Source organism: Natrix helvetica, assembly GCF_964273705.1.
Source record: "Natrix helvetica genome assembly, chromosome: 5".
NCBI classification, from domain to species: Eukaryota; Metazoa; Chordata; class Lepidosauria; order Squamata; family Natricidae; genus Natrix; species Natrix helvetica.
The window spans coordinates 48,101,041-48,128,586 of NC_138551.1; the positions used below are offsets into that span (position 1 = coordinate 48,101,041).

The 27,546-nt window shown below is 36.5% G+C and overlaps 1 protein-coding gene across 3 annotated transcripts in view; it reads right to left on the reverse strand.

Annotated features, from left to right (window-relative positions):
- The window catches only part of ARHGEF4 (Rho guanine nucleotide exchange factor 4), a 121,855-nt gene extending 102,524 nt beyond the window's left edge, over window positions 1–19,331 (reverse strand). For all 3 annotated transcript variants that reach the window (XM_081955134.1, XM_081955133.1, XM_081955132.1), the window contains exons 1-2: window positions 18,983–19,331; window positions 15,771–15,806 (exon numbers count right to left, since the gene is read on the reverse strand). In XM_081955134.1, coding sequence (XP_081811260.1) covers window positions 15,771–15,806; window positions 18,983–19,192 — 246 coding nt within the window. In that variant the 5' untranslated portion in view covers window positions 19,193–19,331. The remainder of the gene's footprint in view (window positions 1–15,770; window positions 15,807–18,982) is intronic.
- Between the last annotated feature and the right edge of the window lie 8,215 nt (window positions 19,332–27,546).

Consider the following 27,546-nt stretch of genomic DNA (forward strand, 5'->3'; position numbering starts at 1 on the left):
AATCAATTGGATACCACCAGATGATCGGAGAGAAAGAGGAAGACCAAAGAAAACTTGGTGCCAAACATTTCAGGAAGATCTGAAAACCATCAACCTTAAATGGAAGGATGCAGAGACAGTAGCTGCAAACCAAGAACTGTGGAATACTCTTGTAGCACAATTGTGCTTAGTTAGCACAGGGTGTGATAATAATAACGATAGAACATGTTCTGGTAGCAATTTTTATGTTAACACATAAAACATGTTGGGTTTTATTTGCCTTATCTTGTAATGTCTGCCCCAAAGCCATCCAAAAGTTTCATGGCTCATCTGAAATTTAAATCCTATCAATGGGTAAAGTTCAAAACTTCCAAATGTCATCATAGTGACCCAAGATCCTTACTACTAAGTGTTGAATACTATATTACCTGGGCAACAACTAAAGTGTTTAGACACTAAAGTGACATAAAGAATATGACCAACTTTGGATTGCTTACTATTACCAATTTCCATGTTCAGGGATAAAGAATATAGGAGTTAAGTAGGCCAAGGAAGCATCACTGTTGAGCCAGAAAGTCATTGTGGGGAAAGGTGGGAGTGAAAAAGAAAGAAAAAGTCCTATGTGAATGAGAACATTAGAAACAAGAAATGAAATAACCTGGTAGTATGCAAAAGATTCTTGCTCAGCCTGGATCAGTACTGGTTTGCTCCCAGTTCAGCCCAGTGTGGCCGAATCGGTAATATCAGCAGCAGGAGGCCCCCGCCCGGACATTCAGTAGCTTAATGTTGCACGCACAAGCATGCACGGGAGCGAACCGGTAGTAAAAATATTTGCAACCCACAACTGGCTTGGATGTGAGGGTAACTTCCTGCTATTGTTGCTGTCACTAACAGATTGGTAAGTGGAGGGGAGTGGAGGAGAAAGGAGCAGGTATTGTGAATGATTATGGTTGGTCTTGGGGAAGAGAGATGGATAGATTATGAAAACATCAAGGGAAACAGTTATAGAGAACTGTACAGCTGAAGAATAAGAAATGGACAATTTTATGAGTAAGACTGAACTTATCTATCCTTACTTTGTTCAGCACAGAGTAGCTGAATGTGGTTTTGCAACCAATACACTGATCTGAGTGTTACAGGACCATTGAAATTTGATGTAATTCCTTGCCAAAATGTTTTGTCCATTACTATGATTTTACCATTACCGTTATTCAAGTCCAGTGTGGAATGGCCAAATAATTTCATCACGCCTTATTCAGATATTAGAGGAAGTATGCTTGGGTGAGTAGGATAAGGCAGTTGGTGAAAAGTGACAACCTCATTCTTTATCACCACGGTTGGAAGTGATATGTTGAGATAACTGTAGAAGGTAGAGGAATTGAGCGGGGGGAGAGAAGCCATCATAAATGAAGAGTTGGTTTAGACCAGGGGTGTCCAAACTTGGGAACTTTAAGACTTGTGGACTTCAACTCCCAGAATTCCCCAGCCAGCATGGCTGGCTGGGGAATTCTGGAAGTTGAAGTCCACAAGTCTTAAAGTTCTCAAGTTTGGACATCCCTGGTTTAGACTCAGTCAGTGTGGCTCTTTGAGCACTGCTGGCTCATACTGCTGCTAAATATGAAAAGTTTTTTAAAGGAGTTCATTAGTTTTTAAAATGGGAAACAAGTTGACCCAATATCAGAATAAGGTTGCAAGGTAGCCTTTGTGAGAGGAAAGTTGAGAACAGGTGGGGCTTCTTGGGCTGTGCCTGAGGTGTGCTGTGTGGATTTTGATTGTGAAATAGATATTTTGTTATTTTTTCTGGAAAAGCATTTAGTTGGGTTATATGGGTGGAGATTGGTATGTGAGGGGTGGGAGTAAAATTACTTTCTTAGGCAGAACTTTTTCACCTCTGGAAATAGCCTCACCCAGACACCTCAAAATCCAGTTTGAGGCAGTGGATGGGTGGAGAACCCTGAAAGTGATTTGACAGGTTTGTGATGATGTTTGTGAATGACACCCCAGTTCATCCCTGCTACAGTCTTCTCAACATATCAAAGGGAGCTACTAGAAAATGTTATCCTATTCCTGGACCCAAATAGGTCTCTGGAAGGGTTTCTCTTAATAGTGGGCTCTTTAAAATATGCACAATTAATAGTGGAGTATTTTTTTCAGGTTTTGCTAATTACTTTATGTTTAACTGGAATGATAGTTAAAATAATTTTCTTTACCATGCTCTAAAAAAAGGGCAGAACATCTAACACAAAAAGAAAGTAGCAGTTCAAAAAAACCAACCCTCCGTTTATTTTAATAATTCTGTGTTCCACAACTAATAAGGCAACAATTAAAAATATGAGTATCTCTTTGAAGAGGGAGGAAAGAATTGTATACCAGCTCTGCATTGATATTGTTTTGGGGACCACTTGGTCCCAGAAGTCATAGGATTGATGATACCCTCATTATCTCCCCTGAGATTTAGGAATTGTATTTGTTTATACATCATGGTCAATGAATAAACCAAAACATCTAGTTATCTATATTGCACTGCAGGAGATTTTCCAGTATTAAATCAGTTTTTCACTTAAGGAGTTTAATAAAAGCTGAAATCAAAGGAAAGTAAAATTATTATACCAGTGTTCCGATGAATGGCATATACATTTGATAAATGAATAAATCCTTAAGCAGTAGATATTGTTTGGGAGATGTCAATTCATGCAACATCAGGGAGAACACATGTGGCTGCCCTCTGGATTTTTCCCCTCCCATTCATGTTCTTTATTCACCAGGCTCATTACTTGATTGCTCATTGCTTGATTTATGAGTGAAGAGATGTTATGACTCACTTGTTTTAAACTGGCAGTTGGCACTGTCAAAGCTGACTATTATCAAGATCCTGACACTCTAAAGTACAAATAGAAAAAAGGGGCCCTCAGCTGAGCTTTCTTCCATCATTCATTAGTGGTAGGAAATATGGAACTTGATTGATGTGGCACGTGGTGCATAAGCAAACTATGGCTTGACCACACTGCCTATGTTGTTGGAAACAGCAATATCTTAAGGGTATAATTTTCTTGCCACTTAAATCAAACACATGCATACACATCTAATCCGAGAAAAATATTATTCCCAACAATCATTCTCAAGCAGCTTGAGAACTTAGTATGAATAGTAAATATCTTGATCACTAGATGGATGTTGGTATATTGTGGGAAATGGGCAGTCTAGAAACACGAGAGAGAGAGAGAGTGACTTGAATACATGTAGGCAGACCAGTGGTGGGTTTCAAAAATTTTTAGAACCTCTTCTGTAGGTGCGGCCTGCTTTGTGGGAGTGGCTTGCCACCCATGTGACCGAGTGAGCGTGACCAACTTGTAAAATGTGTGAAACTCACTTAACAACGCTCTTGCTTAGCAACCAAAATGTTGGCTCAGGAATTCTGGCATTTGAAGCACGCAAGTCTTAAAGCTGTCAAGTTACAAGACCCTTGCACCCCTAACCCTTTAGAAAAAAAACTCCCAGGGGTGTTCACACTTGACAGCTTTAAGACATGTGGACTTCAACTCCCAGAATTCCTCCTCCAGTCATGTTGGCTCAAGAACTCTGGCATTGAAGTGTGCAAGTCTTAAAGCTGTGAAGTTACAAGACCCTTGCACACCTAACCCTTTAGGGAAAAAACCCCAGGGGTGTTCAAACTTGACAGCTTTAAGACTTGTGGACTTCAACTCCCAGAATTCCTCCTCTCGCTCTTCATCTTGATGATATGCGGACAGTCGGGGGGAGGGAGCTGGAACCGGTTCTAAATGGCAAAGTAGATTTGTGGAACCTCTTCTATAGAAGAGGTTAGAACTGGCAGGGACCCATCCCTGATGCAGACATACATGATTCTCTAATCAAGGAGAGAAGCAACTTAGAACTGAGGAGAAACTTCCTGACGGTTAGAACAATTAATCAGTGGAACAGCTTGCCTCCAGAAGTTGTGAATGCCCCAACACTGGAAGTCTTTAAGAAGATGTTGGATAGCCATCTATCTGAAATGGTATAGGGTTTCCTGCCTAGGCAGGGGGTTGGACTAGAAGACCTCCAAGGTCCCTTCCAAGTCTACTATTGTATTGTATAGCATTTTACTTTTTATTTATTTTAGTTATTAAATATATATGCTGCTATCTCACTGTTGAAGAGATTGCCTGAAGTTCTTGGTTGCTAAAGGTGTGTGTGTGTGTGTGTGTGTGTGTACACACAGATCCAAACTTGTGCAGATTACTTCTGTGGGATCTCTCTCTCTCCCTCTCTCTCTTTCTTTCTCTCTCTCTCTCTGACACACACATACACACACACACACAATGTGCTGTGAGTAAATGTTTATTTATTTATTTATTTATGTTTAATATATTAAAAGGCTACAGATGAAATACATTTATCTTTTAATAAACTGATAAGCCATTAAAGTTTGTGTCTTCAACAACTTGAGCCATTAACAAGATGACATTTCAATTCTGCTCATATGACTTAGAGATTGGTGAATTTTAAGTACAATTCTCTGCTCACTTTGCACAATTAAATAAAATGGAAACAACTTCCAGAGCTTTTCAAAAGGTGACTCTAAAAATATAGGAACATTGTTTTGTGTTCCTATAAAACATTTATGTTCAGGTGTTTAATCTACTAAGAACTGCCTCCTCAGATTAGCAGAAACTCTCCAGCAGAGCTTTCCTGGGGATACTAAAGACTGAAACGGGGACTTTTTACATCCAAAGCGGGGGCTTTTCTACTGAACTGTGTTCCCTTCTTCTTGTCTATAGGTAGATCCTTAAATATGAATTAGAAGATGAAAAAGTCTTTGATTTTCATTCATACCATTCCATCATTAAAGTTTCATCCTTAAAACTGCAACCCAAATATTGTGCTGAAGTCAGTAACTGGCTTGTTTTAAAAATCCCAGGCTGATCTGCTTTGTTTAGCAGAAAGGACAGCTCTGATCATTGCACATGCCTCTTTTTCACATGCATCTTAAGGGGCCTATAAGCGGATCTGAGGGAGCATTCACAGGTGTAAAGGAAAGACAGGACAGTTGCCAAGTGTGACAAAAATCACTCTCAAAAGGTTCTGAAAGGTTCAAGACCTCTTGTTTCCAAGGGGACACCATTAAGCAGAGAATAATTAAGCAACCATTATTTTATTTCACAGATAAATCAGAAGCCAGTACTTGTCTACTCTAAGCAGCAGAGTGCTTGAAAACAACAACCCAAAAGGTTACCATAGTCTATGAAACGAGAGCCACTCTTGGGACATAACTTTTAAGACTGAATTAGGTTGGTTCTGTAAGAAAATAAAGTAAGAAAATTGAAGATTAGTGCTGGTCTTGTGTGAATTTCAGCGGGTAATAATGCTAAAGAAAGACTCATAGAAGGACAAAGTTCTGGGAAACCACACTCTGGCACCAAAAGCTATTCTGAAAGGGCACAATGAATGAAGGAGGGCGGGAGCCATTTCCATTCTTGAGAGAGATGCATGAGGATGACCTTTTATTTTCTCTTTCACATGCATGCATTCCACATTTGCACATTCATTAATTTTCTAATGACGTAGCCCTAGCAGTACACAGAAAAAAACCTTCCTAGGTTTCTATAAAACCCAGGACATTTTAATGAAAACTCTTGAGACTCCAATCCTATAATTATTTACTCAGGATGAGGATGCACTTTTAAGTAGACTTTACAGGGCTGTGTTGTTAAAGCATTTATCCAGTTGACATTTCAGTGAGAACAATTGAAATCCATTTTGAAATTTAGCTCAAATGAGAGGGTGTATCTTTAAAATGTACATGCAGAAAAAATGCATTAGGGAAAAAATGCAATATAAGCATTTATCTATTTAATTTTGCCGCATTTTCAGTCCTAAATACATCTTTTATAAATTTTCAGAATTCAACAATGTATTAAAGATAATAAAAATAATTTGTTTACCAACTAATAGTTTGTTTGCCTCTAAGAGAATGAAATTTTATTTCAAATGAAAATTTCTTTCGAACGTACTCCAATCCAGATTTTGATAACCTCAAAAGTAAGAGAAATCTGAAGCTGTGGAACATTTACTAAATTCATTTCCATATGGTACTACTCTTGACTATTAATTGATGTTTGGTGCAGATTTTGTTAGGAAATTGGTTGTTTCTTAATTGTATTGAGATCAATCTACAGGTGCTGGTGAACAAAAGTTCAATTAAGATTAACTTGCCACAAAATTTTGTATTGTGGTTTCAACAGTAATCAAAAATATTTTCAACAAAAATACCATATATGATCCAATTTAATTTGTGGTGTTTAAGAAATACTTCCATCTGAATTTCTTTTTTATAGTTTATCAAAATATAAAATGCAGAGAAAAATGAAAACAATGGGAAAGTAAGGGACAAAAAATGGAAGAGAAAAAATTGTAGGGGAAAAGGAAAAAAGGGAAAAAAAGCATTGTCTCCCTACTCTTTTTAGCACAGTAGAATAAGGTTATAACAAACAGCCTCAACTTTTTAACTTTTACATAGTAATATATACTAGAAATTTATATAACAACAAATCTATCTAATCAGCAAAAACACCTGAATTTCTTAAGTGAGTTTGGGGATTCCAAATAACCACATCTTTTAAGACTGGAAGATATGCAGAGCAAAGTGTGGGAAAGATCCCTCTAGTGATGAACATAAAATTTTGTTGTCTGAAATGAAGTTAAATGTTGACGCTGTTAGAGTTTTAAATCCAGTGGCACTGAAACTTTATGACTTATTCATGACTTACTGACCATAAAGAGCAATGCGATAGAGATAGAGATTTAATTATATACTTTTTCTCTGTCCACTGCTCTGCCTGCCCTTTGTCTAAAAGATTGTTAATTGAGGTCACTTCATTTAGCTTTTCTTCCCATGCATACACACAGAGAGAAACCATGTCTGACTTCCCTGGATGGAACTAGCTAGATCCTAGGTATTGCCTATACTTTTAATGCATTTCCAGCAAATAAATCTCTTTTCTATTACATTTTTTTAAAAAAAATGTTTCACTAATCCTTGCCTAAGTGTGATTATCCTTTTCAAGGTTGTTCACAGGCACAATTCAATTTTAACTTTAACATTAAAACCATATTTCTCAAATTTCTCATATTTCAAAAGATGAATAACAAATTTTAATCAATTCCTAAGCATTTGGAAGAAATTTCTTTCCATTTTTATATGATTGCTCTCTTTGCTGAGCTACAGGCTCAATAAAGGGAAACTTCACAAAATGACAAATTCTGCATTTTAGGAATCATATTTACCTACAATATTTCATACATTTCAAGCAGCTCTGTAATGAATTTTCTATCAGAAAGTTCTATCAGAGTATTATTTATGAACTATTTACCAAACAGCTAGTCCCCAGTGATGAAAGGTTCCAAACAAAATTCTTTGTCTAAGATGTTAAGCACTTTCTACTGCCAAACATTCCCAAGAAAATGCCAAATAATTATTCATAATAATAATAAATGCAAAAATTCCTCTTGGCAACAGACAGACTGAAGTGAACTGAATACACAGTCTGGTCTTCGACATGTTTGCTTTCTGGAAGAGAGCAGAAATAGGGTCAGAAGATGTCTCCTTCTATATAATCCTGTATGCGACTTTATATTGCTGGCCAGTGGAAATGTCAGTTGCTGCTCTCTCGTTGGAGCTCTGCCATCTACTGTTTATTGCCAGGCAGCTGAACTCACACTTTCTGCTCGTCATTCATTGCTTTCTTTCAAGTCTGCATTTAATAGACTGGGCATCAGATTCTAGAAGTTACAAAGGCCTATTCTGGCAAAGCTTTATAAGCCCATCTGTGTAAGCTATTCAGATCAACTCTGTGTGATATACTATAGACATATGGCTCAAAATAGTATGTTATGCATACGTACATTCTAATTTGCTTTCTTTTTTCCTTCCGCTTTTTTTTAAGGTATTCTGCAGGTATAGCATTACCAATATAATTTGTTGCTTCTTATTTGATTGTTGGTAAAAGAAGAAGGTATCAAGGAATGAAATTTCTTTCTATTGTTCATCACGGGATTGAAATTCAGTTAGACTCAAATCTTTGGCTGTATTATTGTAACTCGATGAATGCTACAGTTTAGGAAGAAAATGAGTGGGATAAAGAATATATTAAGTTGGAAATGTTTCGGTCCTTTTGGGAAACACTCCAAGTTCTCAATATTGTGCCTCACAAACACACAAACGTACAATGTGCTTACTAGTATCCTGCTATAAATCAGAGTATACCTGTAGATAGCAGGTGCTGGCACAGTTTATCATTGGTAGTTTCAAAATCTTTCTATCTAAGATAGCAACATTTTTTCTTCTTTTGGAGAACAAATCTGTAGTTCTGTATGGCCCACTTTAAGTGACTCTGACAAGATGGAATACTGTAAAGATGTTGATTTAGAAAAAAATGGCAGCTATCAAATCAGACATAAAAAATAAAATAACAAAATGAATGAATACAAATAAAAGACCAAATTTAGTAGTAATGGAAAATTGGAAAAGTACAAGACTTAAACTAGAGGCAAGAAACATAACGTTGAACTTTAAGTAGGCAGCTTTTATAAAATATCATGGAAATAATATAAAATATTAATCAAATTAGACATAAAACAAATATGTGCCTATAACACCTAAGCATAGTCTTAATATTTTAGATATACATACATTTATCCATACATAGCAACAAAATACTATAAACAAACATAGGACACATATGATGATTAAGTACATAAAAGTAAATGAAAGAATCATTGTATAAAAATAAAATAGTTCCCTGAAAGCTTCATATCAAAAGGCATATACTACGGTTAGATAAATAATATTTTTATACGTGCAGGTAGTCATAGAACATAGAACAATAGAGTTGGAAGTGACATTGACGTTTTTGTAGTCCAACCCCCTGTTCAAGCAGGAAATCTTATACCATTTCAGACAAGTGGTTGTCCATTCTCTTTTTGAAAGTCTCTAGTAAGTGGGACACCCACAACTTTTGAAGGCAAGTTACTTCATTGGTTGATTGTTCTAACCATTAGGAATTTTCTCCTTAGTTCTAGGTTGTTTCTCTCCTTGATTAGTTTCCATCATTGTTTCTTGTCTTGTCTTGTATTTTTTTACAACTACAATTGAGCCCAAAATATCCATTGCTAAGCAAGACAGTTGTTAAGTGAATTGTGTCCCATTCTATGACATTTTTGGCACAGTTGTTAAATGAATCACTTCAGTTGTTAGGTGAATCATATGGTTTTCAAGTGAAACTGGCTTCCCCCATTGATTTTGCTTGTCAGAAGTCAGCTGGGAAGGTTACAAATAGTGATCACATAACCCCAGAACAGTGCAACTGCCATAAATACATGCCAGTTGCACATGACCATCAATCAATAAGAAGAGAAAATGGGAGACAATACCAGTGTTCCTATTCAGATGGTTCAAGGATATAAAGTAATTTTGTTGAAAAATAAACATAGAAACCAGATTAGTTAAACTCATGATGAGAGATTAAAAATCAAATACCATAGGAAAGCTTCATACTTAAGCATTTTAGCATAACAATCTTGGTTGATTGAATTTACTTTTTTTTAATTTTAAAACAAGATGTGTCATGTTTATTCAGAAAGGCTAGGTAAAAATGAGACTCTCTGTAATATACTGTACCTTCCTTGCTGTAACAATTGAAGATGAGTTGACAGTTTATGCTTAATTTATCCAACTAGCTGATACATAGAAAATGTTTGCATAAAGAAAATAATTTATTTTAGTTGCAGGTTTTGACTGCTAGAATTAGAAATAATTGAACATAATATTGTTTAAACTAGTTTTACTTGAAATTCCACATTTCATATTTGATTATAATTTCTCTTTCTGATCAGACAGGGAAAAGCTTCCTATTTCGTTCAATAGGTTTCCATACTTCCAGGAACAATAATATTGTAGACATTAGTGACGTGCGGTGAGGTTTATGGCTGGTGAGGCTGGTGACGTCATCAGGAAGGCGGGGAATGGGACCACGTGTGCTGGAGGCTCAGGTTGCCTCAGCCTCCAGCACACGTGATCCCATTCCCCGCCTTCCTGAGCGTGCTCCGTCGGCTCGCGCTCCGCAGTCCTTGAAAGCGACTGGGGAACGACGAGAACCTTCCTGCCTCTGCTGGACTTTGCGCGCTCCTCTCGACTCCATATTGCAGTCACGAGAAGCGCGCGAAATCCAGCAGAGGCAGGAAGGTTCTCGTCGTTCCCCAGTCGCTTTCGTGCCTTCGTCATCTGGGAGCGCCGACAACATTTCTGCCTCCGCAGCTCCTGGGCGCGGCCGGATGGAGGTAGCCAGAAGCCTCGGCGTCGCTGTGGCTAAATCCGTCTGGCCGCGCCCGGGAGCTGCGGAGGCAGAAATGTTGTCGGCGCTCCTGGATGACGAAGGCACGAAAGCCAAGTCGCTTTCGTGCCTTCATCATCCGGGAGCGCCGACAACATTTCTGCCTCCGCAGCTCCCGGGCGCGGCCGGACAGATGTATATAATATTATAATATATATATATAATAATAATCTTTTCATTTGAGAGGATTATTTACTTCGTTACCGATTTGTCCAATAAAAAGAAATTTTAATGAAGATTTGCATTCTTTTTTGTTTGTGTTAATGAACAATTTTAAAAACTCAGCACATCACACAATACATTATTTGGTAATAGTTGCATTTGAAACACTTTCCTTTGCCTTCATTATAGAAGATGGAACGCAAACCTAAATTTGTTCAGCAAAGGAATTTGTAGAACTGAGTCAAATAAAAAGATTAACTGGTTTTTCAACTGTTTGGCAGCTACCTGAGAGCTCTTAAAAAACTAAAATGTACAACTGCAAAATTGTAATATATGTAATATGTTTTTAAAGCTATGTATCCATCTGTGACTTAATAGGATTCAGTGAGAACACAGACCATATTAAAATGCTATCCTCTATCTTTCAGTTGACAGAGAAGCATGCCAGGATAGATTGTATTACCCATTCCTATCAAAGAATGCTACTCTACCATAAGAATGAAGGCAGTAAGTGCTCCTGACTTTATCATTTGAATACAGGAGAAATTAAGGAAAGGTAGATTTTCCTGGCTTTTTTTCCCCTCTCACCAAGTAGCAATTTTAGTGAAGTAAAAACAAAACCATCAGTTGTTGTGTTTAATGTTTTGAGCACAATGGAACAATTGCAAGCTAGGATGAAGAATTTAGGACTTTTCATGCTGGGGGACAGATCACAGGTACATATCTATGACCTGTTGTAGATAACTTTTAGTGTCACCTAGCTATCACAGTGATATTATTTTCATCATAACTGTTATATCATCACACAATGGTTGGATAACTCAAAAAGAAAGTGATGCACAAGGGAAGTTAGAAAGGAGTTCCCTCAATGCACTGAGAAGAGAGCTCCCTTCGGCTTCCTGCCACAACCCTCTTCTACACTGATTATATGATCTGTGGGCCAGGCTATATTTGGACATGGATTTAGCATTCTGTCAAAAGAATAATCAATATGATAGATTCCAAAAGGATTGCAATGCGGGATACAATCAAGCCTTGGTCCATCAACATCATAAGAAATGGCAACCCTAGACAAACTTGGCTGATCTCAAAAAGCTCTTAGCCCTGCCAAATATTTAGATAGGAGGCCACTAAGAAATCTTTTTTATATAAAAGTTTTTTTTTTCAATTTTAAAATACATACATTCCATCTTTCCTTAAGCAGTGTGTCTGAGTGAAATCGGTGAAATCTGAGCTTTATAGGCCAATGTGAACAGACACCAGAAGGCAGCATAGTAAAGTGCTGCATATTGTTACCAAGAAAACCATGTGAATATGTGGGAGACCATTTGAACATGTCCATATCAAGTTAATCCTAACTAGGCTAGTCATCCCCTCTCCCTATTTCTGCCAAAGTAGGTTTAAACTTAACTGTCTGATGATCATGTTTGCTAAAACAATTCTGAGAATTGTTGTAGTTGTCTTACAATTTACAAAAATGCCACTATCCATTGTGGAAATCAACATAGGATAGCCAGGATGTTTCCAGTCACATTTTTAAAGGTCTCAACAGCTTTGGTTAGGAATATTGATTTTAAAGGGGTGCATTTTTGTCAGCCAGCAGAGGGCATTGTGGTCATATTTTTTACAAACACAGTTCTGATTATTTATAATATTGGTAAATTTCAATAACTATATGCTTTTGTGTTTCAGAAATCTATAGGGCTAAACTGCTATTACTGATGTCCACATTTAATTTAAGAATTGGTGAATTGTTTTGTTTGATTGTTAAGGAGTGGTAAAATATAAATAACTGGAGGATACTGTCTTTTTTCTTGGATTGGGGAAAGCCATTCCATATAGTGAAAAAATCTCAAAGAACTGGAACAGCAGCATCTAAAAGGATCTGAGCAACAAGGTAGGAGACAAAATTCTTTTTCTTTTAGCATGAGAGACATATGTCATCCCTAGAGCATGGAAAACTGCTTTTATTCTAGCAAGTAACTATTGACCTGAGTTCATTTTCTACAGCCCATCTTCCCATAATTATTGAAAACATCAGCACTGTTAACTGGCATGTTGAGATGGGAAATGCATGTTACTGTAAACAGAGATATCAGAATTTAAAGAATATATGAACAACTCAAAGCACTCTCTCTCTCTCTCTCTCTCTCTCACACACACACACACACACACACACATAAAACCTAGTCCAGTGGTGGGTTTCAAAATTTTTTAGAACCTCTTCTGTAGGTGTGGCCTGCTTTGTGGGAGTGGCTTGCCGGCCATGTGACTGGGTGGGAGTGGCTTGCCAGCCATGTGACCGGGTGGGAGTGGCTTGCCAGCCATGTGACTGGGTGAGCGTTGCCAACTTGTAAAATGTGGTGAAACTCACTTAACAACACCCTTGCTTAGCAACCAAAATGTTGGCTCAGAAACTCTGGCATTTTAAAGCACGCAAGTTTTAAAGCTGTCAAGTTACAAGACCCTTGCACCATTAACCCTTTAGAAAAAAAACCCCAGGGGTGTTCAAACCTGACAGCTTTAAGACATGTGGACTTCAACTCCCAGAATTCCTCCTCCAGTCATGTTGGCTCAGGAACTCTGACATTGAAGTGTGCAAGTCTTAAAGCTGTCAAGTTACAAGACCCTTGCAACCCTAACCCTTTAGAAAAAAATCCCCAAGGGTGTTCAAACTTGACAGCTTTAAGACTGGTGGACTTCAACTCCCAGAATTCCTCCTCTCGCTCTTTATCTTGATGATGTGCGGATGGGTGGGGGAGGGAGTTGGAACTGGTTCTAAACAGCACTGTAAATTTGTGGAACCTCTTCTTTAGAAGAGGTTAGAACTGACAGGAACCCACCCCTGGCCTAATCCCATCTATATGTATAACATCCTTAGCCCTCAATTACTATCTCATATGAAGTGACTCTTAGTCACAAAAATGTATGTCCTTCTAAAACATGTCAAGAGCTTTCTTAAATAAAGTTCTACTTCCAACAATTAAGAATCCTTTACAAATGGGAGAGGAGCTGTGAATAAATACATCTTGCTTGTACACAATATATACTACCACAAAGAAAAGACCAGTAACTTGCTATAAAAACAATCTGAAAGGAATGGAGTTTTTACAGGAAATTTGGTGTGGGTTGTTGTTGCTTTTTTGTTATTTTTATCAAGATGCAAAAATCTCTTGACCAAGTTATGAACAATGTAGGAATCTGCTCTCTGAACTGAATTAGCAAAGCACTATAGGAAGGAAGATGGAGGCCATTTACTTTTAAGTGCTTAATAAATGACATATTATACCGGCACTTATGTACCACTGTTTAATATGCTGGCCAATCTTTAGCTGAAGACTGCAGGGCTAGTGGAGAATCAAAGCAGGAACACAGAAATAGAATACTTGTTTATCTGCAACCTGCTAAAGCTTGCCTTAACAGACATATCAGCTGCCTCTTGTTTTCCCTCTTTAGCATGCAAACTATGCCCTAGTGGTGATAAGAAAAGTAATTGTGCGATTCAGGCCAGCCACATGATTCACTCAAAATATATTAGTACGGGGACATGGAGACTGACATTTGAAAAACACTTGGAATTTATTGCAGCTTCTATTGTTCAAATGAGAACCAACTCTTTTCATTTACTTAGGGCTTGAGTTCACACTGACTTTTAAACACTGCAGTTTCAGAGTTTCAGATATTATCTCTTTCTCAGAAAAAAACCCAATAAATCAATTTATTGCCAGTGAGAATTGTCCAATGACCCGCTGAATTCTTTGAAATAAAAAACATATTTGTTTCAAATCCAAATTACTCTATCAATAATAGGAACAGCCCTGACATTTTTATGATCAGAATTGACCAGATGAAATTTCACAAGACAAAAATATTGTTTCCTAGTATTGTTATCAACCCTTTCCTTGTGGCACATGTAACTATTATATTTAATCTATGGCAGTGAGGAGCACAGGAGCCTGGCTTCTACAGAAACTATACAGAGACAGAAAGATGCATGGAGCACAAAACAGGTTAGGGTTGAATAATTTTGGTCCCAGTAGTATCTCAAATAAGTATCTGCTAGAACAGTTAAGTTGTGTGCAATGTCTACTTCTCTTATCATTCCTCTTTTAAAAAAAAAAGTCAGAATGGTTGTTCTTGTTAGTGTTGAATGTTTGTTTCCTATCTCATGCACGTCCTCATTCTCTCTCTTTCTGTGGTATTAAAGTAAGTTATATTTTGCATTCGGGGCAGCTTTACCCCCCAACTTTCCTTTGTTGCTGGAATAACAGACCAATCTCTGGCTTCAGTGAGCTACAGCTGAATGGAGTTTGCTACAAGTTTTGTTTTCATGCTGAACAGAAAAGGCCTTGTGGGAGGTACATTTGTGTGCGTACATGCGCAGTAATGCATGTGATTAGAAGAGAAGAGTAAAGAATGAGAAGTGCACAGTGAGCAACTTCTAGAAGCATTCAATGACTGCATAATGAGCAACCATCTCTGCTGAATATTGATTAGTCAGTTCTGGCAAGGTCTTGCTTTTGGGGGGGTCAGGGCTCCTGCCAGCTGCTTTGTGTAAAGGCAAAGCAGAGAAAAGATGTAAACTCCAGAATGCTTGTTGACTTATTGTTTCTGTTTTTCTAATTGGAGAGGGACATTTGGGACCCATGTTACATGAGACAGAAAAGTGTGGATGCTAAGTTACAAATATAATTGGAACACTGACTGCTAATATATTTGCCAATTTGTTATCTTTTTCTTTTTAAAAAATTATACTGTCACTCTCAAAACTTTTTTTCTTTGGAAATACAATATCAAATGGAAAATAATTGACTTTTTACTATGGATTTCATAGAAGGTTAATTTTGTGAGATTAAATAATAAAATGTTTAACCATGCATATCAATTCAGAAACAATTTGAATGAATTTAATAGAGTTTACTCAAATAAGTAATGTGTAGAGGCTGGCAGTGATGCTTCACCAATGACTTTTTCTTTTTAAATTCTATTCAATCTAGTGCTACAACTAGTATTGTAGTAGCTTTCTCTGTCCCCTGCCTTAAGAACTACAAAGTATATTAATGATTTCTATTTCTGGTTAAGCAGCACATGTTAAAACCAAGTAACCTAAAAATGTTTTCAATAAACTATGTGTTTAGATTGTTATTGTCTGTTAGTCATACTTAAGGAATAATGTTGAAATGGGTTAATAGTTAATGAATAATTATTGGATGTCGTTTGGTAATTGATGTGAAATCCTACCTTTTGAATGGCTGGGTATCTTTTTTCCCAGGCTGCCTGTCAAGATACAAATACCAAATGTTAGAAAGGGAGAAAGGAACCAGCACAAACAACTCATGTCCAGCCCATTCATCTCTGGTACTCTTATCTTTTCTGACTTCTGTAGAATCACCCATGGAATAAACCTGTCCCTCCGTATGTTCTCTAGATGAGAACAATGGAAAATTCCTAAAAGCATGCTAGTTTTGCATTTCTTTTTTTTCCAATGAATTTCTCTGTTCTAGGCTGAGGGATGGAGGTTTTATACAAAGGCCCTTCATTCAAACCCATTGTGTGAAAAATAATTATGCTGCATGTTTTTTGTAACCATACATATTTGAAGTCACATTGCAAGAGGCTCCTTCTCACTGTCTACTTGTTGTTGTTGTTTTTTTAACAAAATAGAAAGAGATGGAAGAGTTACGGGTGCTTCGGATAGTAAAATAAATCTCCTACATTTTCTCCTGAAGAAGGCCCCAAACGTTTAAAAAGGGCATGGGATGCTGATAATGGGGGAATGCAAAACATTTTGTATGTGTTATTGGTAAAGTGCACAGGCACAACTAAGACTGAATATCTGCCACAGTATAGGTGTGACTTCCTCCTCTAATTCTCTGAACCCTCGAGCTTGTGTCATCACTGTGGCATATTTTAACAACTAGTTTAGCCTCAACTCTGTTACCAAGTTTTGACAGAATATGTCCTATTTCTCTCCCCCTCCCCACTTATGCTGGGTGTTAGCTTAATGGACAGAGAATATAGTCTGCTGTATTCTAGGTTCAAAAATTAATGCTATGGAAAGCTGACCAAGCAAAAGACTTGAGGCAAGTCTATTGAGAGAGGGAATTTGAGTGAACTATCTTTGGAGAGGTATAAGAGTTGACTGAGTGAAAGAAGAGAGCATACAACAGGTTCTGTCATCCTTATGCAGTTTGGATTAATCGAATAACAAGACACCAATGCTTGTGTGAATTGCCTGTGGCTGGTGGAAATTGTAGTCTTCTCAGATTGGGGAGTTATTGAATAGCAAATACAGAATAAAAAATATTTTTAGTTCTTATAAGTAGTGATTGGATGCAAAGAAGGTTTGATAGATGACTTAAGAACTACTGTATTTCTTGCCATTAATAGAATATATTCATAACACTCAGCCCACACTTACTGGTACTTGTTTTTTACGAGTGTAACTGTTAATGAGATTTTGTCATCTTTTTTAAGCGTATAGCGTAGGTCCACTAGTGAGCAGTATTTCTCCCAGTTTAAGATGGGAGAACAATGAGCATTCAATCAGATGTGTTTTAAAATGAAAGAATATTTCTATTCCCTCTCTTAAACACACCCTCCTACCAGTGCGAAATAGATCATTGGAGAGAATCCATTTTGTCCTAATATAAATCATATCTGAATGTTACAAGGAATATGAGCGGAATGGTCTGTAATATGTTGTATGTATGTATGTGCTTGCATGTATGTGTGTATGTTTCTAATTTGGTTATTCCTGAAAATGTGGTACTTCCTATAATTTTCACATCATTTGGATAAAGAATAATTACACTAAACAGTTGTTCTTGAATTGGACTTTGAGGATGAAAGATACCAATTCTAGTAACCATTTATAACTGCAGCTAATTTCATGCAACGTCAAAACTGCTTTTTTTTAGCAAATACATAATTTTATATACTTTAAATTTGCTGGCCTACATATCTCATCACTGAGTTTATTCATCATATGAATAAAATTCATATGGACGAAGGTAGTTATAAATATCATTTAATAAATAATTGTGTTTATCCTTACTTTAGAATGATAGAAAAGACCCACAGATTGTGAAAAAGTAATATTTCTGATTATCATTCTTCTATGATAACATGAGTGACATGTTTTTCTACATGTCAAAGAAATTAAACTACTACTAGAATTTTACAAAGGAATAGATGATATGTTAAACTGTTTTCTAAATTAGCTTTGGAGCGTAGATTATTGTAGACATCTTTTTTAAGTTTAACCCTTTCAACCAAACCTCTCACACCCATCTCAAAAATGGAAAAATAAAAGTTATATAGATATTTGTTCAAATATTCTATAAAATGTGGCTACATTATATTATGTTGCTGTTTCAATTCAGTTTCAGTAAGTGCATTTTGATTTTTTACCAGGAACGCAAATATCAAAATGTTATTTGAAATAATGTCTTTTAAAAATAAATGTGTGTAACCTTAAGCACATATATTTTAAAATGTGCCACCAATTTCCAAAGAGCCTTCTCTCAGTTGTTATAGGAAGACAAACTAATGCCCCTATTTCATAATCATTTTGTCTTTTAATATTTTATATCCCTCTGTTCCAATTAGTTTTAGGGATTAGAGAAACCTGGTTTAAACTATCAATGTTTTGAGAAGTCAGTGTCAAGTTATATTCCAGATCAACCAAAAATGTTGCACTATAATTAGTGTTTTGCATAATTTCCCCTCACTGCTTTAAATAAACAAAAGCACATTTTTCACTCCTTACACAAGTAGTTTTCTTCAGTGTCAACTGGTAAGAAAGTTGGTGGGGAGAAAGTGCAAATTAGTATGAGAGGCAGATCTAAGGAAACAGAAGTGCTGTCTCCCAATGTTAGCATTTGAATGCTTCTCCAGCTGTCACTGAAAGAAGGAGCAGGTACTTTTAGACTCTGGATTTAATGGTTTTGCAGGAGGCTGAGGAGAAGCATTTTAAATTATCACGTGCCTTATTTCCCTGGAGAAAATCCAACTGATGTTTATTTTATCCCCACTCCTTCAGTGCATGTTTTACGGCTGTTTCTACATTCCTGACATGTTAGACCAGCAAATAAAACAAATTTAAAAACATGTTTGGCTGCCAGGTCTTAGAAAAACAAAAACAAAGAAAAAATATTCTGCATATGAGTAGCATCATATTTGAAATCATTACACTATAATGTTTCCAAGAACAAAATATATCCTGCTTCTGGTGATCTGATGCCAAATGGTATTGTTTAGCAATAAACATTCAAGGAAAAGGGATGCTCTATTGCTAACAGCATGGCCATCTACAGTCTTCCTGTGCCTATGCCAGTCCAGAAGCTGACACAGTCTCTGATGCTATCTTCTTCACCTAGCAACCTTCTCCATGTTGCCTTTGCTACTCTGGACTTTCCCCCCTAGCTGAATTACTGAAATCGATCTCTTACCTTACAGAGTTTCAAGATTAGCCAACACACCAGATATGCTGTCAGGGTAAATTTTGCCTTCATATATCTCTCAGGTAAACAGCTAAGATACATTTGTACAAAATCCACATCATCGTCCACCCTGCCTTCACTGCTGCCTGCACCAGCAAAAGCCTCCTCTTGCCTTCTTTGATGTCCCCCTGATGCATTCAGAAACTTGTTGAACTCCATCTTATCAACTATTCCTCGGTCTTTCACAAAGCCACCAGCAAGAGAGAGAGAGAGTCCTTTGTTTCGAGGCAGCAGTTAACTCTTCCTGGCCATCGCACGATTTGGCCTCTACAATCAACACAGTGCTGAAGATGCTGGAACAAAACTTCTTAGGTTAAAACTGCTTTGGCTGGTTGCCTTTCTGTTATTGAAAAACCTCTTGGAAATGTGTATTCAGCTACAGGATAAATATAGCACTGCCCAGAGAGTGTCAGCACAAGAATACTTCTGTGGTTGCCAAGAGTGAAAAGAAAGATTCCATTTAGTCAAAGTGCAAGCCCCAGTTCCCCCCCGCCCCACATCACTGCCCCCTTGTTCTTATTAGGAAGTGAATAAAAGAAAAAAAGTGATGATCTGTCAAAACTCTCTGGACCAGTTTTGTTTCCCCAAATGAAGTCTCAGTTTGGGAAAGAATATCATCCTTGTGGAGAAAGATGCATTTTTGTGCTGCAAGGATTTTTTGTTGTTCTTCTTATTTCTCCCCAACTACAATAATTTGTTGTTTGTTATGGGAACACTTGCTACAAAAGAACATAATATTGATGTTTTACATTCTGAGCACTAGTAGATAGGCAATGAAGGCCAAATCTTTGAAGCTTAATGTCAGCGTTCCAAATATCATCCAAAATTAAATCAGAATTCAAGGCAGAGCTTTCCTCAAAGTTCTAATTTATTGCTGACACTTATTTTTTCCTAATTTTTTCATATAGTAGTTTAGCAGGCTGTATTTCAGCATTCCCATTTCCTTCTATAATGCCCAAGTTCTTACCTGAAATTTTTATTTCAAAATTTCTACCTCCAAGCACTAAAGGATTGAAGTTAAAATTCTCCTGATCACATGTGCTGTCTTTGGTCAAACATGTACAGTATTTACTAGTCTTTGTGAAGTTCTTGGTAGCAATTCCATAAACCTAATTTATCCTGCCATTTGTTAATCCAGTTCTTGACCTTGTATATTCTCTCTCTTTCATGGTTTTTTTCCCCCATGAACTGGAAATATAGAGCAAAACACCCAAGCTCCCAAAGTTTTGAACTTCTTTCCTAGATCTTGAAAGACTGTAGAGATATGATTATAGCTATTCCTAATTGTTAGATTGGGTAATGGAAAGGCACACATAGGCTATGGTAACAAAGCCTTGTGCAGACTTGGCCGATTGAGGTGTGGTAGGTGACTCTGGTGTCACCCTCTGAGAGCTGTGGTGGTGGCTGCCATGCCCCTTGGTCGGGCCTCTGCTGGCGGTTAGGTCGGCTTCTTGGCTGCCAGGTTGTCGTGGGCTGCTTGCTTCAGCAAACCTTGGCAATGTGCCCCTTTCACTCGCAGCACTGGCAGATAGCGTTGTGGAAATGGCAAAACGATCTGGCATGGTCTCCTCCACAGCTAGCGCAAGGCGGGAGACGCAGTTTGAATTTGCGCGCCGGCTGGATGCGATTACTGCGCATGCGGCAGCTGTCATCTTCTTTGCCTTCTGAGCTCTTGACCTCTGCAGCCCTGTGATGTGAGTGTGCGCTCTTCCGCGTGTCCTGCAAAGTGCCCTGGCGCTGCAGGGTTTCTGCAGACTTAATGGCCGATTCTGATGCCCTGGCTTTATCCAAGGCAATTTGCAAAGTGAGGTCAGATATGGCAAGTAACCTCCTCTGTAAATTAATGTCCCGCACACCGCATATGATGCGGTCAAGAATAAGCTCATCAAGGTCTCAGAACTCGCAGTATGCTGCGGCCTTTCGTAGCGCCGCAACATACTTATTGATTGATTCTCCCTCCTTCTGGTTGCAAATATTAAATTCATGCCGGCGGACGTACTTAGACAGCTTGGGAGCGAGTCCTCAGCATCTGCTGGAGCACGGACCAAGCGACTGATAGTAGTGGCGTTGGTTCTGACAGGACTTTGGCAGTTTCGAAGACTACACGTCCACAGTAACCGAGGAACATGTTCTTCTTGCGGCCTTCAGAAAGGCCCATGAGATTGTTGGCCTCGAGGAAGCAGTCAAACTGTAGCATATATGAGTCCCAGTGCTCAGTGACTGGGTCATATGGAGTCGGTGGGGCGTGCATGGCCATTTTGTGTCCTGAGGGCATTTTGAGTTTGCCGCTCAAAAATGGCTGCTCGAAGCCGCGCTGAGCTCCGGGCTGGGTGTACTTGCTGGATTGCTCTGCTCTTTTTGGTTCGCCTAGTTGCCTTCCAATCCCACCTTTGTCGCCAGTGTTAGATCAGGTAATGCAAAGGCACACACAGGCTACAGTAACAACAGCTCTTTATTAACTCAGTAGCAACTATGTACAATCCAGCGAAGGTTGAGTCTGACAGCAGCCATTTTATAGGGGGCTGTCAGACCCTTCGACCAATGAGATCAAACCTCTATTCCCGCCGGAACAGAGGACCTTGATGGAAACCATTATAGCTGATGCTAGTATCTAACACTAATAATATCATTTGCTCCCCATGAATTAAGGGGAAAGAATAATTGTTATTAGATTTAATAAGCTTTGAAGTTCTCATATCTTTGATTCTATACCTGAAAGAGAACACATTTCATAAGCCAACACGTCTAGTTGTTTTGATTCATCATAATAGAGGATTACAATTACACAAGTTTTCACTTTACTACATCCTCCTGGCCTTTAAGAGTCTAGTACCTTCTTTACTTTTACTTTTTGTTCTCTTGAAGGCTCACAGCCTATTTTTTCTGTGAGGACTTGGAAGCTGTTTAGGATTCCTCTTTTATTTGATTCTTTTCCGTAAGGAGAATTCTTTCTTTGTCAATTCCTCTTTGATGGGATAAATCATATAGATCTTGCTGCTGTGATCCTTTACTTTTTCTCTGAAGAATACCAGAAGCTTGCACATATTTGAAAATATATGACCAGTACTTCTTGGGCACAAATACAGATACGCCATAAGCACTGCAAGCTTTTCTTCTCTTTTCTTCTTTGTTTTGGTTGCTTCAGATTTGAGTGCTTCAGATTCTCTCATTAGGTGCCCTTTTCTGATACATTATCAAGCTTTTTGGTTAAACAAATACTCACTGTTTCATTTCAGTGGAAAATTTGTCACACTGCATTGAATTATAGAAGCACACTCTTCTTCGTTCCATTTATTAGCTTCTTCAGTGATGCCTCTTTTTTTGATAATGTTATAATGATGCAAAATAATAGAGTTCATTCCTCTCTCATTCCTTTCAACTGGTTATCACCAACTGATTGTTTGAATGTGATTTTCTTTTCAAGTAAATGCTATCTTCCACGCCAATTGCTTAGAATTGTGGGACGGAATTGCTGCAACCATTATTATCAAGCTAGATGAGGATATAAACAAAACACAAAGGAGGAGTTGCAGTTACAGGCTCCAAATTCTTGATATTTTAATTCCCATGATAGCATTCTCATAAAGAATGTTTTTCTATACTGATGGCTTCTCTAATAATTTCATGTAGCTTGTTTTTTTCTATTTATTAATGCATATATTATGCTGAAGACATATTAAGATAATCAAATCAAAGAATAGCGTAATCAAATCAAAGAATAGGCAGATATAAATAGAGATAAGTGTATTATTAGAACCATAGACTATATTCCCACTTTGTGCTAAACCATAATTTGTTGGATAAACTATAGTTATCTAGATTCACGCAGGATGCTTAACCTTAAGCCACATCATAAAAAAAACTCTCTGAATTCACATGTTATACTAATTCAAAGTCAAAAAGTAACTTTTAGACATCAAATTTAGACATTTTAAGGAAAGTTATGATATTTAAGTTCATACATCTTGTTAACACATTATTTGGTGTCCTTGTTTTTGAATTAAGATTGGTTGAAACTTTGTAGTTTGTATTAAATTTAAATTTACTGACAAAGAAATAAAGAGAGACTATTATAGCTACTTCAAGCTTTTTAGTTCTTATCAGCAAGCCTTTCTGGATCAGCTAGCCATACCCTTCTTGAATCCCAGAAGGGTATGCTAGCTGATGAGAGCTAAAAAGCTTGAAATAGCTATACTAGTCTCCTTTATTTCTTTGTTAGTAAATTTCAATTTAACACAAAATAGTAGTAACAGAAACGACTGCCTGCGAAGGCTCCGGGATTGGGGCTGAAAGGTGAAAGGGGAAGAAGTATGTTCCGTCCCATATTTGGATAGACAAGGTTGCCCTTATAGACCAGTCTCACCAGAAAAAAACAATTTTGTAGTTTGTAAATCATGATTTATGGCTTAATAGTAATCATTCATGAATGATTTACACGAACAACCCTTTGTAAAAGAAATCAAGGATTAGTATGTTGTAAACCCAGCCATTGTATGTGGCATCTTATATTGCCTATTTCTCCAACATGGTGTCCTCAAAATGTTATCAACATTCCAAATAAGCATAGTCAGATGAGCAGCCTGGAATGATAGGATGGGGAACATAATCCAACAAACTTGGAGAGGATCAGTTTATTAGAAAAGTTATTCTATTCAGTGGTGAAAAAAGGTAGTACTAAGCAAGTGTGACAAAAAAAGCTACAGATACAATGAGGAAATGAATCATCCATTTATTTCTTAAAAACAGATCATAAAAAACATATTCAAACATAGTTCAAAATTATAAAATAATACAGGCCTTTAAATTATTGCTACAAATGTACCAATGAATTTATTGTGTAGATACGTATATACATAATACAGTACATATAGAGACAAAGATTCAAGTATGGAGTCTTCAAAATATTTGTTTTGGTTTTTTTATGTTAGAATTAATTAAATGCAAGGCAAATCTAATACCATAAGAAACTGTAAAGCATTTAATTAGTGATATGATTCAAAATACATCAAATGTCACTTAACTAAAATGTTTTGTTAAGATTATGCTGGGAGATAATATAGAATAATGTCTACCATGCATATACAATCATGCTGGTTCATGCAAATAAACACATTCAGCCCATCCTTTATTTATTTTATCATTGGTCTGACCTTAAAAGCAAAACAGATTCACATCATCCCTATCAACTCTCCTTTTTTGAAACACAGTTCATTCTAAAGCTAAACGTCTTTGTATTTCTTTTGTTGGATATTAGTTATGGCTATTTTTATTTTTTCTGACATTTGAACTAAATATTTCCAAAAACGTGAGTTTGCCAAATCAAAGCAATGCAAAATTGGTTATCTTTTATTTCAGCACATGCCATCTGAGCAGAATTTGGAACCAAAAGTCAAGTATTTCACCTAACAGAAAAAGCAGAAGACTCCTTAAATACTGCAGGCGTGATTTGTCACATTTTGAAGCATGTTAAGTAATACAGTTTGCCAACTAAACATATAGTATTACAACCAAAATCTAAAGTTATTGAATTGCATCATTTGATTCTTATTATTTAATTAATGATAAGAGATTTAACAATTATTACAGGAGAGTTTTTTGCAAGCAAAATAGGTAAGATTTAAAGATTGCCTCAATATATCAGAGTTTACTAACGAGCATCTTGGCTCTACACATTTGCTAACAATTGAAGCAAGAAGTGCTAGAATAAAGTATCCACTAATGAACAATACTTAAAATAACTGTTAATGTTTTATATAGATATCCATACATGTAAGAATATTGTTTGATAAAAGATGGACACAACTTATCACATTCTTAGTCCTTTGTCTTTTATCATGGCTAAAGTTGTGGCTATGATGATGGACTTTGAAAATCTGTGAGAGATTATTTACATAATGTACAGTATGTTGACAAATTCAAGTTCATGCAGAAAATGTGAACACATTATAGTATAACCTATATCTTCAAAAGGTAATAACAACAGCTCAACAATTCTCATTCCTTCCCATATATGAGTGTGAGTATTATGTGTGCATCATGTCTTCTTGTTCTTCATATGGAAATGGCAAGAACCCAATTCTAATACTGCCATGCTATCTTTATGTTTGTCCTACCTATATCTCATTGTACTTTTGAAACTGCACAAATTTTGATATTATCAAAATATAGATTATACTATTTCAAAAAAATACCCAGAATTAGTTAATTGGTAATAGACATGGTAAAAGGGCTGGACTTTTGTGACATATATCCAGCCCTTTTTTATGGATGGTACCAAAAATTAACATACTGTATATTAATGTGAACCTGACAGCAAACCTAGTAAGTATAAATCTTTTCAGTTCTCATGGTCTCACACTAGATACTCTGTGTGAGGGAGAGAGGGAAGGAGGGAAGGAGAGGGTTGCAATTCCCAAAAATAGTCTATTGTTAAAAATTGTGTTGGAATAAGGGAGAACTTCACAATAATAATTTGGAAAGACCAATCAATGACAAAAGTAATGGTAGAAATAGTAGAAATTAAATTTGGGTAAAATTTAAGTAAGAATTATCATATGTCATACAAGGAAAGCTTTCTTAGAACATGATTTTTAAGAGGGAAATAACTAACAGTAACTAGGAAAATTTCAGTGTTTCTAAAGATGTTAATGCATCAGGTTCAATGAAAAAATTTTAAAACTATCTAGTTTGCTTTTTTCTTTTTTTCAACTTTTTTTCCCTTTAAATGATTATGTGCATCTATTTTTAACACAATGACAAAAAGTGAGGATATCAATATTAACATCATGTTTACAATTATATATTTCTTTTTATTTCTCAAAATGACATAATGAACAACTTTATATATTTATTTAATTAATGAATAAAACAATAAATTTTAAATTTTATGATAATTGCACATTATTTAGGCATTTGTTGATATTTTATGTTTTATTCATTATGTCTCTTAATTTTTATGAAGCTATTTATTCTACCACTTTAAATGTTTTATTAAAGAATAAATATATACATTTTAAAAAATAATGTAGATGCCTTATCATCCTCTCAGTGGTTTTGACCATAAACTATTTAATACTTTAATATAAACTAATTCCATCCTGTCATAGCCAAAGTTGTTTGGAATAATAGTTAGGAGTGGATTAGGATTAGCATGATTCAAATTCCAGTCTCTACTTGGTAAACATCACTCAGCCTATCCTACATGATCATATGGGCTTTTTTGGAGATAAAATTGAAGAAGACAATATCACTTTGTTCCTTTCTTACTACATTTTTCAAGATTGATTATATACTAATAATTATATACATAAATATAGTACAGATAATGAACGTTGATTCATAAATGTGTATGAATGCAAGAAAATATGTTTGCTCTCCATTCATATTGTGGACTGTTCAAACAACATTGTTTCCTCGATGAATGGAATTTGGAATATGGATATTTGTGACAACCATTTTAAAAATGTATCAGATACAATGTTTGTAGTTCTAAAAAAAAGGACTATATACAACAAGCAGCAAATATGAAGGTTCCCAACTGAAATTGTTCATTCATGCACATATGCAGGCTGATGTTGATGATGATGATAATGATGACTGATATATCCACTGTCCAGGTAATATTCAACATATCAGCTTGAAGAACCATGGTGGTGCAATGGTTGGAATTAGAATGCAGTATGCAGGCTAATACTGCTGACTGCCAATTGCCAGCAGTTCAGCAGTTTGAATCTCACTGGATCGAGGCTGATTCAGCTTTTCATCCTTCCAAGGTTGGTAAAATGAAGACCCAGATTGTTGTGGGCAATATGCTGACTCTGTAAACTGACTCTGAGAGGGATGTAAAGCACTGTGAAGTGGTATATAAGTCTAAGTGCTATTGCTATTGCTATACATTCTCTGCCAGAAAGAAGAAACTCTACAACTCTGGATGGGAGCTATAGTGCTGAAACTTCAATTGCCTTCTCTACATTATCACATGAAAAAGCACAGTTATCACTATTTATATCTATTCCCATATTTTGCTTTGCAGTCATGTTACTGCATTCACCTAGAATTTGTTTCTTCATTTGTCATAATGGCAGAAATAAATAGGCCCAATATTCATTTCAATATAAAATGGATATCTTCATGAAATAATAATAGTAAGAACAATTAGTAGCACTAGCAGTTATTGAATAATGACAGAGACAAAGGCACATTATAAATAATATCCAAAACCAACATCAAAATCATCTTAAAATAAACATCAAGTAATGTGGATATGCAATTAAGTAACCACTGTAATACAGCAAGTATAAATTTATACATCTGATACAACATGAGGAGAATAGTCCAAATGTTACATAGACATTCTGAGATAAAATTGTATTTATTTACATAGTGCTTAAGCCAATGGACAACATTTTTGTAGAGTGGGATACTCAGTAAGCATAACATACACAGCTAACTTCAAAACATCAGTCTTATTCTTAATATGCTATGCAAAGAAATTTTACTGAAGAAGTTACTAG